At 42.9% G+C, this 16220-nt stretch overlaps 1 protein-coding gene across 6 annotated transcripts in view; it reads left to right on the forward strand.

Moving 5' to 3' along the window:
• Window positions 1-16220, forward strand: part of zgc:114120 (uncharacterized protein LOC619267 homolog) — a 125665-nt gene that overhangs the window by 94059 nt on the left and 15386 nt on the right. For 4 of the 6 annotated variants that reach the window (XM_035997495.1, XM_035997494.1, XM_035997497.1 and 1 more), the window contains 9 exons: window positions 2341-3281; window positions 4196-4285; window positions 5403-5443; window positions 5785-5808; window positions 8064-8224; window positions 8961-9136; window positions 10727-10857; window positions 14323-14470; window positions 15510-15834. In XM_035997495.1, the coding sequence (XP_035853388.1) occupies window positions 2341-3281; window positions 4196-4285; window positions 5403-5443; window positions 5785-5808; window positions 8064-8224; window positions 8961-9136; window positions 10727-10857; window positions 14323-14470; window positions 15510-15834 (2037 nt within the window). The remainder of the gene's footprint in view (window positions 1-2340; window positions 3282-4195; window positions 4286-5402; window positions 5444-5784; window positions 5809-8063; window positions 8225-8960; window positions 9137-10726; window positions 10858-14322; window positions 14471-15509; window positions 15835-16220) is intronic. The other 2 variants (XM_035997496.1, XM_031315142.2) reach the window with 2 other exon arrangements.

Genomic DNA, 16220 nt, shown 5'->3' on the forward strand with positions numbered 1-16220 from the left:
TTGGAACATACACTGTAAAAAAAGATGAACGTCTCCACTTCCTTCCACTATACAAAAGTGAAGCAAAATCTCCCGGATACGGGCACTGCCGTCTTGTAATTTTGGAGACAGAGTCTGCGCAGTAGTGATCGACCGGTGGAGCCGCGGTATTAAAGTCCCGCCCATACCTCCGCCGGACCAATCGCAAGTCAATCCCCGCTGTCAATCATGATGTTTCATCCCCTTTTTATAGCATCAAATGACTAATAAAAACCAAACTGATCAGAAGAATTAACACTTGAACAAACATCAGCATGATAAGAACTACCTAAAATGACAGAAACCATCTTTGGGAAAAAATATTTCAGGTCATCCATCCATCCATCCATCTTCATTCTCCAGCAGGGGACCCCAAACATCCCTTTCCCTAGTCACACTAACCAACTCTGACTGGGGGATCCCGAGGTCTTCCAGGCCAGAGTGGAGATTTAATCATTCTACCTAGTCCTGGGCCTCCTCCCTGCTGGATGTGCCTGGAACATCTCCATAGGGAGGCGCCCAGAACCACCTGAACTGGCTCCTTTCAACACAAATGAGCAGCGGCTCTACTGCGAGTTTGTCACGGATGACTGAGCTTCTCACCCTATCTCTACAGGAGACGCCAGCCACCCTCCTGAGAAAACCCATTTTGGCTCACTATAGGTGAGGGTAGGAACGAAAATTGGCCGGTAGATCGAGAGCTTGCCTTCCGGCTCAGCTCTTCTACAAACTATGCATCAGCCCCTAGTTTGAAGCTGCACCATGGGACGAACATTTCGGGAGCGTACTGTACCTGCAATAGACTTCTTGTGACTTCGAGGGGTCTTGGAGGTGGAATGAAATGTCTGTCTGTCTTAAGTTAAAGGATGGTGTCGGTGCAATGCTGTTGCTTGGATACAAGATGGAAGATGATGGCACTAGAGTCATTAGTCTGCTGCGAGGCTGTCCACAGGGTGCTGTTGTAAGAGGCCCAAGGGTTATTATGTGGAAATATTGTTTTTTCAATTTGCATCGTCTCCAGGAGATGGCTTTTTGCGTCATAAGCAATTACAGTGTTGTCGTCCTTTGTGCCTCTGTTCTGTATCTATTACTCTTGGCTGGTGTCCTCCACACAGGGCTCTTACTTACACTCGCCGTTCTGCTCCGCTTTGTTTTGCCTTTCCTGCTGACATTTTGGGATTGATGCCAAAAGATAATCCCTTCATGCTCAGTCCGTCAATAAGCTATGAAGTGCAACTTAAAACGCACTTAAGGGGACAATTTAGAGGCTTTCCTGTAAATCTTGAATCTGCATCTATGGATTGCTGTGAACTGCACAAGGATATTTTTAACTGACTAGTTGCCTGGACATTTCTCACTTTTTCTGATTTAAAAAAAACTATTGTAAAGTGAACCTACATGTACAATATCATCAGGGCTCATATTTACCAAGAAACTCATTCTGACGCCCCTATTGACTGAAAGTTAAACTAAAAACACTGCGAGAGCATGATGTAGCTGTTTAACTGCACTCTCTGCTGCAAAGAAGAACTCATGATGAGGTTTTGTAGTTTTTCTCACGTTTTTCTCAGTGTTTGTGAAGAAATATAGTAGATAAAGATAATGCAGCAAAAAGCAAACTTTATACGTGTAGTCTTCATGTGTAGATGCGAACAACAAAGCTGACTTAGTAAATATGAAAACAAGAAGATGATGCCAAAATGAATAGATTAAATCTCTTAACGAAATGTACCAATAATCCTTTTGCGTTATGCTTTAAACACTGGCAAGCTACTCGTTTGTATTCAACAACAAAAAATGTACACAATTGAATATGGAAGATTATTTTACTTAAGCACATCGTCAATCATGCAATCACATTATTTAACAGTGTCTATATTACCACCACATTTTGCTTGTATTGTAAAATGATTTGCACGCCCACCCTGGGGCTGTGGACACTTAACCAATCCAAACCTGTCTAATTTCCCAGTAAATTACACTTCCTGTTTAGTTACAACCTCAGAGATGTCCCTAGTTGTTTTCCAGATAAATAGGAGTTGTAAGAGCAATTCAAGTTTGATTTATTACAGACCCAAATCATCACTATTGCAAAGCTCCATTTTGAAATGAGCTTTTAATGTCACCAATAAACATCTCTTCACCCACAGAATTTGAAAATAGGGAGAGGAATCATTTAAGTTAAAAGGCTGACAAAATTCTTTTACTCACCTATAAAGTACAATCAAAAACATAAGCCTTTGTCCACATAGGACTGATTTCCTACTCTGAGATACTTGATAATAACAGTTCTATATCTGTTGTTCTTTTATTCATTGACAGAGGGAGATGGTGTATGCTCCTCAGGACTCTTCGCCCAACCGCCGCCTCAGCAACCCGCCCATGTCTTCTCAGCATTCATCTTGCTCTGCCTCCCCTCAAGGCTCACCATCCCGCGCCCGCCTCCTCTACAGCGGCGCCAGGCCTTCTTCCTATGCCGGGCCGCCCCACCACACCCACTCCCTGCCCCACCCGCACTCCCAGTCCCAGTCCCAGTCCCACCACTCCTCTCCCCACCAGCAGCCGCAGCTCCACCAGCCCCATCACACCCAGCAGGCCTTCTGCTCCTCCTCCAGCGCCATCCTGGAGCGCAGGGACGTGAAGCCTGACGATGAAGTAGGGGGGTCCAGGAGCATGGTGCTGCTGCGGGGAGACGAACGCGGGGGAGGGGGGATCTACGCGGACCCCTACTCTCTGGGCCCAGACACAAGCCGGCTAAGTCTTGCAGGAGGTCCTCACTCGCCTCTCCCAGCCAGAGCAGACCCCTATGGCTCCTTATACCGCCGTGGAGGGGGAGGGGGCGGAGGTGGAGGTGCTGGATCGATGCGTTCACTCACCTCCTACACAGCAGCCGCTTTACAAGGAGAGCTGATGGAAAGCGGGGCTCTCTACAGACCAGGGGGGCCGCTTTATAACGATGCCTACGCTGCGTCTATGTTGGCCATGGGGCTGCGGGTGCCTCCACCTTCCTCCCCACAGAAGATACCCGACATGAGGGAGTCCTACGCGGGCACCATGCCCGGTCGGGGCTCTCCAGGGAGGCAGAGTTTGCGAAGGGACTCAGTGACGTCCTCTGTGTTCGGGGACAGCCCCAAAGCGCGGGGCCAGGGCTCAGGGTTAGGGCTCACCTCAGAGCAGCTCTGCCTGATGGCCGGTCCTGGAGGGGAGGGAGGGAGTGCCGGAGGCTTTGGCTCGCCTCTGCTGGGAAATGAAACAGAGACCCGGTAGGACATATTTCTCAACACATATTTCTGCATCATGCATTATGTTATTCACATGAGTACGACTGTGATGTGCAAATTTTACTCATCTGTACTGTAGTAACAATGTACAGTATACTTTATATTTGTTTAGCACTGGACACGGATCACTACAGCTACATATTTAGCACACAATAACACAATATTTTCACATTTAAGTAAAACTTTTGAAAAGAGTACAGTCATTGTCTTACAGTCATTGTTATTGCTTTTAACTTATGTTAGCAATCTTTACTGTTGAGTAAGTTTGTTGACAGTTTTCACTGTTAGACCAGAAAGGACAGAGGTGGTGCTGGACACTGACGTAGGTACTACCTTAATTCTGAGCCGGAGCTAACCGGTGACATGTTAGCTGTAGCCGAAATAGCTCACCAAGCTGGCACGATACCAGTTTACTAACTACCAGTTAGCAAACTAGTCAGCTTAGTCATTAACTTGGACAAAACGTTCACGCAGTTTGTTCATTTGTGCCATCCAATATCTTTTTTTGTGGAGCAGTTTATACTCCAGCAGAGCAGGCTTATATCAAATTGGATGGTGTGACACAGTAGATTTGAGGGCATTTCCTGTTGGTCAAAGATACAAGTGGTGTGAAAGGGGTGGATTAACTTCATTGATCTGAATTTTACAGAATTTTCTGCATATTTTTAACAAATAATTTTATGGTAAAAAAAAGAAAACTGAAGATTCTGTTTTGGGTCTGGTGATTATTCATGAACTGTTTTATCAATAAAACCACTAATCTTGAAGCAGGGATGAACATGATAATAGTACCACACTTCCTTTCTTCCACTTACAAATGGGGCTTAAAAGGGGAACATCGGAGGAGCACTGGGAGAGTGTTATAGTATTTATTATGCAATTATGTTTTATTCCAGGGAGCGGATGGAGGCCATGGAGAAGCAGATAGCGAGCCTGACCGGGCTGCTGCAGAGAGTACTGAGCAGAGCGCCTGAGGCAGAGAGCCCGTAAGAGAGAGACACACACACACACACACACACACACACACACACACACACACGAAAACACTATATACAGACACATTTGCCACAACACACATTAAAGTTGAAAGAGTTCCTATACTACCACTATTTTCCCTATATATTCCTATATACTTAACTTTCGTCCAAAACACGTAGTTCAACATTATGCTAGGAAAATATTACATTAAATACTTTTTGTTTTAGGTTGATATGTAAATGACTGAAACAGCAACTGTCAGTGATGTAGGAAAATTATTAGGATTCATGTCTGAAATCTTAATTTACTACCAGGGTTTGAAATACCATGATAGGGCACGTAATTCTTAGCTCTTGGTACAGAGAATATGTTGTGCAGGGCTGACAACTCACACTTTTCACACGCCACATGTCCAATCTTATGCAGTTAAAACTAATTTATAACTGAAAACATTGCTGCGCACTAACAGATAATTTAGTACACATCATATTGTATGTTAAATGAGTTGTTGAATGAGTTGTTGAATAAGTGACATCACCGAAGAAGTCCTAATATGAAAAACAGTTTGAGAAGCGCAATGGATTTCTGCTTAAGACGTTCCTATGATGATATAAAATTTGAAGTAGTTTGCACATTACTGTACAGGAAAAGTCGGCTCAAATAATGTGCTAACACATTGACGATGAAAGGCACCTTTCACCTTTAACACATTGAGTTCCTCATATTCAAAATGTCATAAAAAAGAAAATGCTGCAACGGACGATGTTGGATTCATTTCGGATGGATCCGGATGTGTCGGAAGTGCCAGGAAAGAAGGGAAAATACACCAAATAGTGCTGTAAAAAAACATTTTGGTGCAGGTAAATTTAAAAGTTACGTTCACACCAGTTCATATACACAGAAAATAGTATTTTGAGCCATATACTACTGTTTATCATGTAGGGAATAGTGAACGAGTGATTTCAGACTTATCCACACACACACAAACACCAGAAGGTACATTCTGAAAAACGCTGCAAGCAGCGCATACGTTTCCCACATTTCCCACCATATATCAACAGCTTCTCAGTAGCTCAGTCGATAGTGTGTTCTGACTATAAGTACTTTAACACTTGCCTCTTCCAGGGAGAAGATTGAGTCAGCCAGTGACTGCTCAGGAACTGACAGTAAGTGCTCACTACCCAGCAAAAAAAGAAAAAAAGACAAACTATTTCCTATCACTGCCTGTCACTGCTTCCCACTGCTGCTTGTTTGATAGCCACATAAATTGGCTCTTCTTCCTCTCACAGAGCTGCTGCTATTTCATGTTCTCTGCATAATTCTTAAAGTGCCTCATATGTGATCATAATGGCTGACTCTGCAAGCTTCTTCTTCATACTGTGTGTGTGTGTGTGTGTGTGCGTGCGTGCGTGCGTGCGTGCGTGCGTGTGTGTGTGTGTGTGTGTGTGTGTGTGTGTGTGCCGGCTCTCTGCTGCTGTGTAACTGGTGCTCATGCTTCTTGTTTTAGCTGGACGAACTAAAAAAAAGAAAGGTAGCTATGTGTTCCTGAAGTGTCTGGTACCTGTTACCTCGTCTACTTCTTCTCTGTGGTCTTTATTTGGTTCCCTGTTTGCTTCCTAAAAGTGTGTGTGTGTGTCATCCTGAAGGATTTACCTCCCTCTCAGCTGGTGTCCTTCACTTTCCTCTTGTTTCCTGTCTGTTTGTGCAAGAAATAATTGGAGTTGCATTAATTCCGAAACAAAAACAGGTTGTTTTGAGTGTTTTTCCCCCTCTGACTGAGTAATTTTTAGTAGCCAGACATGACCCATGTTCAAAAGGTCCAGTGAGGATTTGAACCTTGTTGTTGCTGTGTGCACACCTCTTCAATAATGAAATATGCAGGCTTGGGGAGTAACGGAAAACATGGAACGGAGTTTCGTAATGAGAATACACAAAAAAATAATTGTATTCTATTAAAGTTACACACACAAATGGGAAATAATAATGGTGTTTCACTAATATTTAAAGGTCCCATATTGTAAAAAGTGTCTTTTTTTTTAATTATAAAGTAGGTTGAGGTGCTGTATAAATACTGTGAAAGTGTCAAAATGCTCAATCCACAGAGGACAGGATCCACACAGCCAGTATTCAGAAACTGTGCCTTTAAACGAGCCGTCAGGACTTTCTGTACAGTTGTGATGTCACAACTATACTACAATAGGTAGAAAGTGCCGCTGCAGTCATTTCCCGGCTGCAGAGACACCGAAAGTGCAGATGCTGAAGACCAGGAAACGCGGATAATATAATAATAAGTTTATTTGATATAGCACCTTTTCCAAACAAAGTCACAAAGTGAGAATAACATGGAACCTTTAAGGGAAACAACATCACAGTACAGTGCAAGTTATGCCCATATTTGGTATTGAGGTAATTTAAAAGTAACGGTAAGTAATCAAGTCACTTTAATATTGTGATGCTTGGATTAGGTTACTGACTACATAGTAGTAGTAATTGGTTCAGAATACATTTTTAAAATAATCCTATAAAACCTTTTCAGCCACACAAGTGCTGATGAAACTGCATGTGTTGAAAGCTTAATAAGGGCAAAATGGATTTCTTTAGATGAAGTGTTCAGTCTTAGCTGCCGTTCGGTCAGTTTTGAAGTTTCCAAGAGGAATTAAATTAATGTTCTCTTCTTCTTCTTGTTCTTCTTCTTGAACATTTATTTCTTCAATAATTCCAGTGAAGCGTCACAGATTTGTGCTCTGGCTTCAGCTCTTTATGTTTCTACCTTCCTCCTGTTAATATCTGATACTTATCTGTCTGCCAGAAAGTGTCTATTTTAATTGTATATTTTAGTCAGATTGACTCAAACTCGTAGTTTGCGCGTAGTTAAAATCAGGACATTCCTCTTATTCGTCTGAACTGGTGAGGCTGCAGAAAGTCACTTGGGTTACAACGACTGCACCTGTCAGACGCTCCTCTAAAGCTGTCTAGAATAATGTTTAAATAAACTCCCCACAGTGTCTGCGGATCTCCGGGTCAGAGTTTCTAGGACGCAGCTAACGTGGGAAGTCGTCACATTGCAGAGGTGTTGGCAGTGAGGTGTTTGAGATGAATTCCTTTCATTGAATGTGCTTCAGGAGTCTAGACTTGAAAATGGATCTAAAATGCAACTCTTCAATCTGTTATCGATTGATTGTCTCGTAGTTATTTCCCCTTTGTCTCGTTTCTGCATGATGCGTGTGACTCAACACCCAAATTACTGTCCGAGCATTCATCGTCATTTCAAAGGATTATCTGAGTCGGAAAGACTCGTACATTTGGGCTGTCGGGGGACTCTTTTATAATGAGAAACTGGGATCTAGTGGAAATGCTGTTTTTCACTACTGATCCCGTTTGTCCCTGAAGCCTTCCCATGCTGTTCATCATTGTTGAGTTTACGTAAGACTGTAATCTCCACCCTTGACCTACAGCACAGATAGAACTTGTCCTGAATTGCTGCTGCTGGAACAACCAATATTCTTTTATCGAGTCAGAAAATTGTTTTTCTACTGGATGGACATTTGAGGTCATGAGAGACAAACTGTTTGCGGATTGGTCTCCAAAAGAGTGAAGGTTTCTCTCACGCTCTACAGTATGTACACTTCTTTAATTTTTTTCTCTCAGGCATTCATTTAAAACCTTTTGATTAGCTAACAGTGTTTTGGGACAACTTCTATTAGTTCCGCTGTGCTCTAAAGGAACCCAAAAACAAAGCTGAGAGAACTGAGAGAAGAATTTAAAATCCTGCTTTTTGTTGGCCAGCTCTGACACCGTCTGCTCCATTGGCCCTGATGCCACCTCCACCGTCGGGGCCCAACCAGCCCGTGACAGTGTCCCGTCTGCAGATGCAGCTCCACTTACAAGGCCTGCAGCAGAACACCAACGCACTGCGCAAACAACTGTCGCAGCTACGCAACATCCAGGTGTGTGTGTGTGTGTGGAGTTGTGAATGGGAAGGGTCTTAAAAAACAACAGATTAATTTTGTATATTTGTGACTGGAGTTTGTGCATGTGCAGTTTACAGGTACATACGCTTAGTTGCCAGTTTGAGATGCAAACCTAGCTTGAAGTAGTGCAATCTACAGTCCTACAATAAATCCTATGTTCATGAGGTCTTGATTCAGCTTAATAGCAATTTTGTATTAACTTTGTATCAATATCAATAATCAATCTCTGTATAATGCAATACAGTTCAACAGCAAGACAAACCTCCACACCTTTCTATGTAATCTTGCTTTGAAGTAGTTTCATGTCATGTCATTCATGTTGAATACAACTTAATATGAAGCACTTTGAGCTGTATCATATGTATGAAAGGTGCTACAGTTGTGTCCAGCGTTAAACCTTTTCCAAATCAAATATGCGGATCATAACATCAGATTTCCATATACAAACTGGATGGAAATCTAGGGTGACCCTTAACACGAGCAGCCGAGAGGAAGAAGTACTAGTATCATTATTATTATTATTATTATTATAGTTAAATCAACACCTCTCTAAAACAGTTTGAACAAAAACTGATTACAACATTTAACATTATAACCTTTATAAAAGTAGGAATGATTGCAGGCCGGCTGTTTTTACAGCGCTCTAACTACAGTACAACGTAAACTGCAGCTGAATGGCAGGTAAACTAAACCGGGTGTCTTGGTGTCGCAGCTGGAGAACCAGGACTCTGTCTTGTCCCTGCTGAGGCAAACCGAGTCGGAGCTAAGCCTCATGATGCTGGACGCCATGCGCACCCAGGAGGACCCGCTCCAGAGACAGCGCCTCCTCGTGGAGGAGGAGAGACTCAAGTACCTGAACCAGGAGGAGCTGCTCATCCAGCAGCTGCAGTGAGTCCAGAGCACCATCCACCATTTATTTAACAAGCTAGGGATGTCCCAATCAGCTTTTTCTTTTTTAGATTATTTTTTGGGCATTTTAAGTCTTTATTATATAGGACAGCTGAAGATGTGAAAGGGGAGAGAGAGGGGGAATGACATGCAGCAAAGGGCCGCAGGTCGGAGTTGAACCCGCTGCGACAAGGACTGAGTCTTTATACATGGGGCACACGCTCTATCAGGTGAATTACCCAGGTGCCCCCTGATCAGCTTTTTTTGGCCCCCGATCCAATTTTTAAACTTCTACTTAGAATGGTGTAGAATTTACTGATGTAAATGATCAGAGTAAGGTGATCGGGGGGGACTTCTGATCCCCGATCAGTAGTCTATATCGACAAAGTTTTCATTTCCAGGATTGTTTAGGTGCTGCCGGAAATTCATGGTCACCTTCCTCTTTCCTTGTGTTGGCGTTCTAACCTCTGGTGGATTTCTGAGGACTATGGTTAACTGCTCCTCAGATCTCTGCAGGGTAAATCCAGACAGCTAGCTAGACTATCTGTCCAATCTGAGTTTTCTGTTGTACGACTAAAAAAACTTTTGAATGTCCATGTTCCACCAAAACAAGTTCCTTCTGAGGCTATTTTGCAGAGGCACCGTGGCTCCGTCCGGTGCTTAGCACTGCCCAAGACAATTGTGATTGGTTTAAAGAAATGCCAATAAACCAGAGCATGTTTTTCTCCCATCCCAGAATTCTGTGTGGACTCCCCAGACCCTCCTCCGCAGCGCTGTAGAGGAGGGTCTGGCAATGCGAGACTACCCAATCTGTTAAAAAATGCCCAATCTGCTCCAATCCGACACTTCCTGATCTGATCGAGACATCCCTACAACAAGCACAATAAATACAGTGTTCAGCATAAGTGAATACACCCATGTTAAAGTTGACAAAAAAGAGGAATAAAAAAATATCTTTTGGAAATTGATCTTAATGCCTTAATTAAAAAAAAGGAGGAAATATCCAACCTTTAAGGACACCAACTTTCTTTGTGAATGAATAATGTATCGTAAATAAATAAATGTTCTTCCTTAAAATACAGGGGGCATAAGTCAGTACACCCCTATGTTAAATTCCCATAGAGGCAGGCAGATTTTTATTTTTAAAGGCCAGTTATTTCATGGATCCAGGATACTATGCATCCTGATAAAGTTCCCTTGGCCTTTGGAATTAAAATAGCCCCACATCATCACATACCCTTCACCATACCCCCACATCATCACATACCCTTCACCATACCCCACATCATCACATACCCTTCATCATACCCCCACATCATCACATACCCTTCACCATACCCCACATCATCACATACCCTTCACCATACCTAGAGATTGGCATGGGGTACTTTCCATAAAATCATCTCTCAATACAAATCAAACCAGCTATTAGACTAACTGACATAAAACCATGTCAGTCTCTAGGTATGGTGAAGGGTATGTGATGATGTGGGGGTATTTTAATTCCAAAGTGCTGAGCACTGTAGATCTTGCACTGGTGTAGAGGAGGAACACACATTTGAGTGACTCTGTGAACCTGGTCCTCATCAGTGATCTGGAGAAGTCGGTGGAGGAGCTGCAGAGGAACTCGTCGGTCAATCACGGCCTGGTGACGGAGCAGGACGTGGAGCAGAAAAGCAAAGAGCTGCGGAAGCTGGGAGAGACGCTCACTGAGCTCAAAAGTAAGTGTTACTGCCTCCTGCGTGTGTTTGGAGATTGCTGTGATCTTTGATGCTGTAGACTCAGAAGCTTTCCCCGCCTGTCTCTGTGCTTTCACCCTTAAATTGCATCAAATTTAAGAGCAGCTGGTTTCAAAAAGTCCAATCCTGCCTGGCTTACTCTCACTTTCCTGCCCCGCTGTTTTCACCACCTCTGCAGCCTCATTTCACACAAGCATATTTCTTTTTCTTATTGTCAACATCTCATTAAAAGACCAAAACCAACAGTGAATGTATCCGCTAACAAGTAATTTGTGTTCTTCACAGCCTAATATTTTGTTCCACATGCAGCACAAACAGCATGAATGGGAGAAAGTGGCCAGAGGAGGCCTATAAACCTTTTAAAAAGATTTAAAACATCCTCCTTCTTTCACCAACATGTCCATTTTACGTTTCTAAAAATGTTAGGGTTATATTGATCCGGAATAGTGCCATTGTTACATTTTAGCCACTTATTCTTCTGGTCTTCTTCTTTTGGAAATCCAAACAATGGCGGTACGCTTCCTCACCCAAGCAAACAACGCCTCCACTGGGACGTGTTTGTTCACTGCCAGCTGGCCTCCTACACCTCCCACATTCTCTTTCTTTGAGGGGGCGGCGTGCCTCTGGGCGGGCACTCTCGAAATGTCTACGTCATTGATTGAGGAATTTTGAACGAGAATGTGGGTGACGCGTTTTAGGCAGTTGAGGAAAAAGTGCTTTCTGTAGGATAGAAAGCTAGCCTGATGTGGTCATACTTAGATTCTAGTCAGAATATGAGTCTGAGACTGCTCCATTGGGCTGTGATTTTGGGGCATGTTTCAACCGAACCAGGAAAGAAAATGCCTCTGCACTCATTGGATAGACCTCCAACCAATCAGAGCAACGGAACTCAACTGTCAACAGATGAGACGGTGTTTCGTCTCCATAGCAACCACTCTTTGCACAAGGCACTTCGTCCTAACTCCTGACTTTTAGACTTTTTTGAAGCTGGATATATCATTTGTTTCGTCTAAATATGAATGTGGATAACGTTAGTGATAGTGAGATGATTGCTACAGTTGCATTTCTAGAGATGAATCGGCTAAAACGCATTTTATTTCTCTGATTCACGGCTTTGTTCTAACGCCGCTGGACGCTCCCTCTCTTCAGTTTCTCTCTACCTCTCTCCAACCATATAGCTAACGCTACCGTGCTTTCGGGAGGTTGTTGAGGCTCCGCTCCGTCTAAAGCTCTGCCATTTCGTAAAGCTGTTTGTAATGTAGAAATAAAATGGATTATTGATAATTTTATTTCTATAGTTTTTAGCTGACTTTACCAGCTGACTTCTCTGTTGGCCGTTGAAACAGGTGAAGTCTCTTACGTTCTAAAACCAGCCTCGGTGACTTGAACAGCTGAGTCGCAGCGACACAGACATCAGCTGTGTGTGTGTGTGTGTGTGTGTGTGAGAGAGAGACGTTACTGTTCGTTACTGTATCTGTCCATCATCGTATAAAGCCCGCCCTCACAATTTGATTGGTCCGAACAGCTCTTGTTCGAGCATAATTGCTCACAACGGCCTCGTAGAACTCATAGCAGGGAGAATAAACACAGACTTTTCTGTCCACTCATCTCGGTAAATTTTTTGATATTTCGATAATGCCATGTTCTTTTATCGTATTGTGTAGGCCTACCTGTGTACCTCGGTCAGCTCGCGTCTCTCCCGCATGTTTTTGCAACCTAGCAACGGCAACAAACAGTCGCAGACTCGCAGTTAGTCGCAGGACCCATACAGCCTCGTTCTGCCTGTTAAAGGTGCAGTAGGTAAGACTTATAAAACTAACTTTCTGTTGCGTTTGCTGAAATTTACCCTATGTTCGAGTAGAACTACATGAAGCAGGTCATTTAAAAAAAAAAATCCAGCTCCTCTGGCACCACCTACAGCCTGTCGTGCGATTTTGCAAAAATCCACCGCTCCCTGTTCAGATGCACCAATCAGGGCCAGGGGGGGTGTCTAACTGCGTGTCAATCACTGCTCATGCACAAGCATTCATTCTCCCTTGTGGGGGGAGGGGCTTAGGAGACCGTTTTGGGCTTTAGCGGAAAGGGGGGAGGGACTGAGAAGTTGTCGATGTTAAATTTGTTTGGCTAAGTCCTGGATCTTCACAATCCTACCTACAGCACCTTTACAAATTCCTTTATTGACAAGATAAATACGCATATAATTTATATATATTTCCCGGATGGAAGCCTCCTGTGGTCCGGATTTGGACCGGAGTCCGCCAGTTGGTGACCCCTGCACTAGAGCACCAAATGTGGATTAACCTTCCGCTGAAAATAGTCCCCAACTAATGCACCATTTACTAAAAAACTACACTGACCAGCTGTTTAAGGAAAATCAAAAGTAAAATGTATATCTTTGAGCTGTTTTTAAAGATGACCATCCTCAGTAATAACCAATGGGCTTGGGGTTTAGTGCAAAGACATAGTAGGACATTTGGAAAGTGTCTGGAGATGGACTAACACAATGTTGGTTTTGATCTTTTCATGGGGGTTTATTAACAATAAGAAAACATCAGCTGTATCCTTTTATTTTACTAATTGTACATTACTGGTTAGTTTGCTAAAAATAGTTAATTATAATTATCTATTATTTAACCCTAACTCCCAACCCTATTTTTTAAAGACCAGGTATAGAATATAACTATTCTTTATTGGTTGCACATTTGCATCCAAGTTGTCTTTCTGCTTTATGTACTACAGTATGATGTCATTACTAAAGTACAGCTACTGTATGATGGCGTAAATACTTATGGCATTACTTCAAGCAGTCTTGGGTCACAGTTCAAATACTAAGATTGCTAAACTACTACGTGTACAGTTTGTCAAATTGATGTTAAACAAAGTCACGGATGAATATTTATGAATCCTGATATTCATGAAGTTTCAAGTAAAGCCTCTTGTCCTGCTACTCTGACCTGTGTACTTCCACTCTCCATCTTGAATATTAATGAGTACTTCCTCTTAAAGCTCCAGGGGGCCTCGTTATAATAATGTGTCCTGACCACTCGCCTACACAGTGCAGTCTTTGAGTGGCAGTTGGGCAGTTTTTCAGGACAGCTGAGTGTCCAACATTTGAGAAACTGGCTGTGAAGTGTCCACACATACACCCACACGTGAACACAGTCTGTGTTTTTGTTACTGCACGTGTAGCATGCCCTTCCCTCTCGTTTGGCCGACCTCCACTGAATCCTCCTCCCCTTAGATATGACAGGAAAATCCTGTGGCTTCGAATAGCTGCGACAGAAACAGCATCCTGTAATCTCCCCTCTACCTCCCTCACTCTCCGCCTCCATTTCTCCACGCATTATCCCTCCCACAATGCCACTCTCTCTTCTTCATCCATCCATAATTCTTTGTCGCTGTCGTCCTGCCCTCCTCATCCCTTTTCTCCCTCTCCCTCCCGTGCAGACCAGTTCCCCAGCCTGCAGAGCAAGATGCGGGTGGTGTTGAGGGTGGAGGTGGAGGCTGTTAAGTTCCTGAAAGAGGAGCCTCACCGCCTGGACGCCCTGTTGAAGCGCTGCAACACCATGACTGATGCGCTCAGCATGCTCCGCAGGTATGCATATCAAACACTCCTCAGTTTGCTCGCACAACACTTTACTGTCTCTTAAACCAGGTCAGATCACCACGGTTACTCCTCATGTAGACGTTTTTATGGGGATTTTCTTTGAGCCTTCTGTAAGATTCAAACCTCACTCTCTGAATAATCTGGCTGCTATTGTTTAAAATGTATCCTAAGGCCTAAGGCCTAAGGCCAAAATGATTCCTTAATTTGTGAAAATGTAACCATGTTTTTGTTTATTTGTCTTTATTTGTTTGCTTGCTTTCACAATAAAAAAGTAAAATTATGACAAAAGATATAATATGCACACACAGACATTCACATACATACAAACTAGGGTTTCAACGGTGTGAGATTTTCACGGTACGATAACCGTCAGAATATATCACGGTTTCACAGTATTACAGTATTACCATCAGCTCCAATGACCCCTAAAGGAACAAAAACAAGAATGTTTTTTGGTTGAAAAAAACTCTTATGAAAAACTCTAATGATATTGATTATGGATAATTGAAACTTGAAACCATTTTTTTTATGGAAATATGTGTAAAAGTCTCCCTTTTAAAAATGAATGAAATATCATTTTTAATACAAACACACTAAACACACTACAAACACACCTAAATACAATAATAATAACAATAATAATACATTTTATTTGTATAGGGCTTTAAAAGCTACTCAAAGGCACTTTACATGGTGATAAAAACAGTTACAGAAACAGTAAAAGCATGGTTAATGGATCACAGATATAAAGCAGATACTCACTATTTTATATTCACTATTTTCTGAGTTTTTTTAAAGAATACTTTATTAAAAACATCAGCTGAATCGCTTATTAGATAACAGATAACGCTGTGATGGCCGAGGGGTTTAGGATACTAACTGTTTGAGTCCTACTGGAGACTTTTGTTACAAGTGTTGTTAATTTACCAAAACATAATTTCTGTGGTAAATGAAATGTATTTGATTTCTTGTAGTTTGTTTCTCTAACAGAGTCCAGGACCTTCATGGTGTCCTGTCTGTATTGTAGTCTCTTGTATCCCTCCTATATGTACAGACAAGTGACCGAAGGCGTGTGGAAGGGCCCTGAGGACCTCTCCAGCCAATCGCTGAAGAGACCGGAGGACATGAGTCGCAGCTCTGACCTGGATATGCTCAACAGTCCTCCTCTCAGCCTTAGTGACCTGAGCACCAGCTCCAGCCTGGCCAACTGGATGCCCGTGTCTGCCGGCGACAGCGACACCTCGGGCCCCGAGCAGGACATCCAGCCTTCGATGACGTTTAGGAACCGGGTGCTTGATGAGCTGCCGAGTCGGCGTCCTGGCGATAAGTCTGTGTCAGCCGAAGTCAGACTGGTAATCAGATGTTCATTATGTGTATTTTTCTTCATACTGTTATGTATAATCTAGTCTCGCCCTGCCAGATAGGTCTGGTTACACCACAGATGCATTCTGGGACAGGAGAAAAACAACGCTCTGGGTTGTTGGCATTTCTTTAAACCAATCACAATCGTCTTGGGCGGCGCTAAGCTCCGGACGCAGCAACAGTGGCTCTGCTAAATAGTCTCAGGAAGGAACTTGTTTTGGTTGAACATTTGCACACCGCAAAAGAAACACCACATACAATATTAAATGATGTTAACTGTTGACACAATACACTAACGTGAGCTGTTTAAATTAGCTGATACGTGGTTAAACCTTATTATCTCTTACAAGTGTATCTCCGTGTGTACTTCGTCCAC

This window comes from Sander lucioperca, chromosome 22 (assembly GCF_008315115.2).
Source record: "Sander lucioperca isolate FBNREF2018 chromosome 22, SLUC_FBN_1.2, whole genome shotgun sequence".
NCBI lineage: Eukaryota > Metazoa > Chordata > Actinopteri > Perciformes > Percidae > Sander > Sander lucioperca.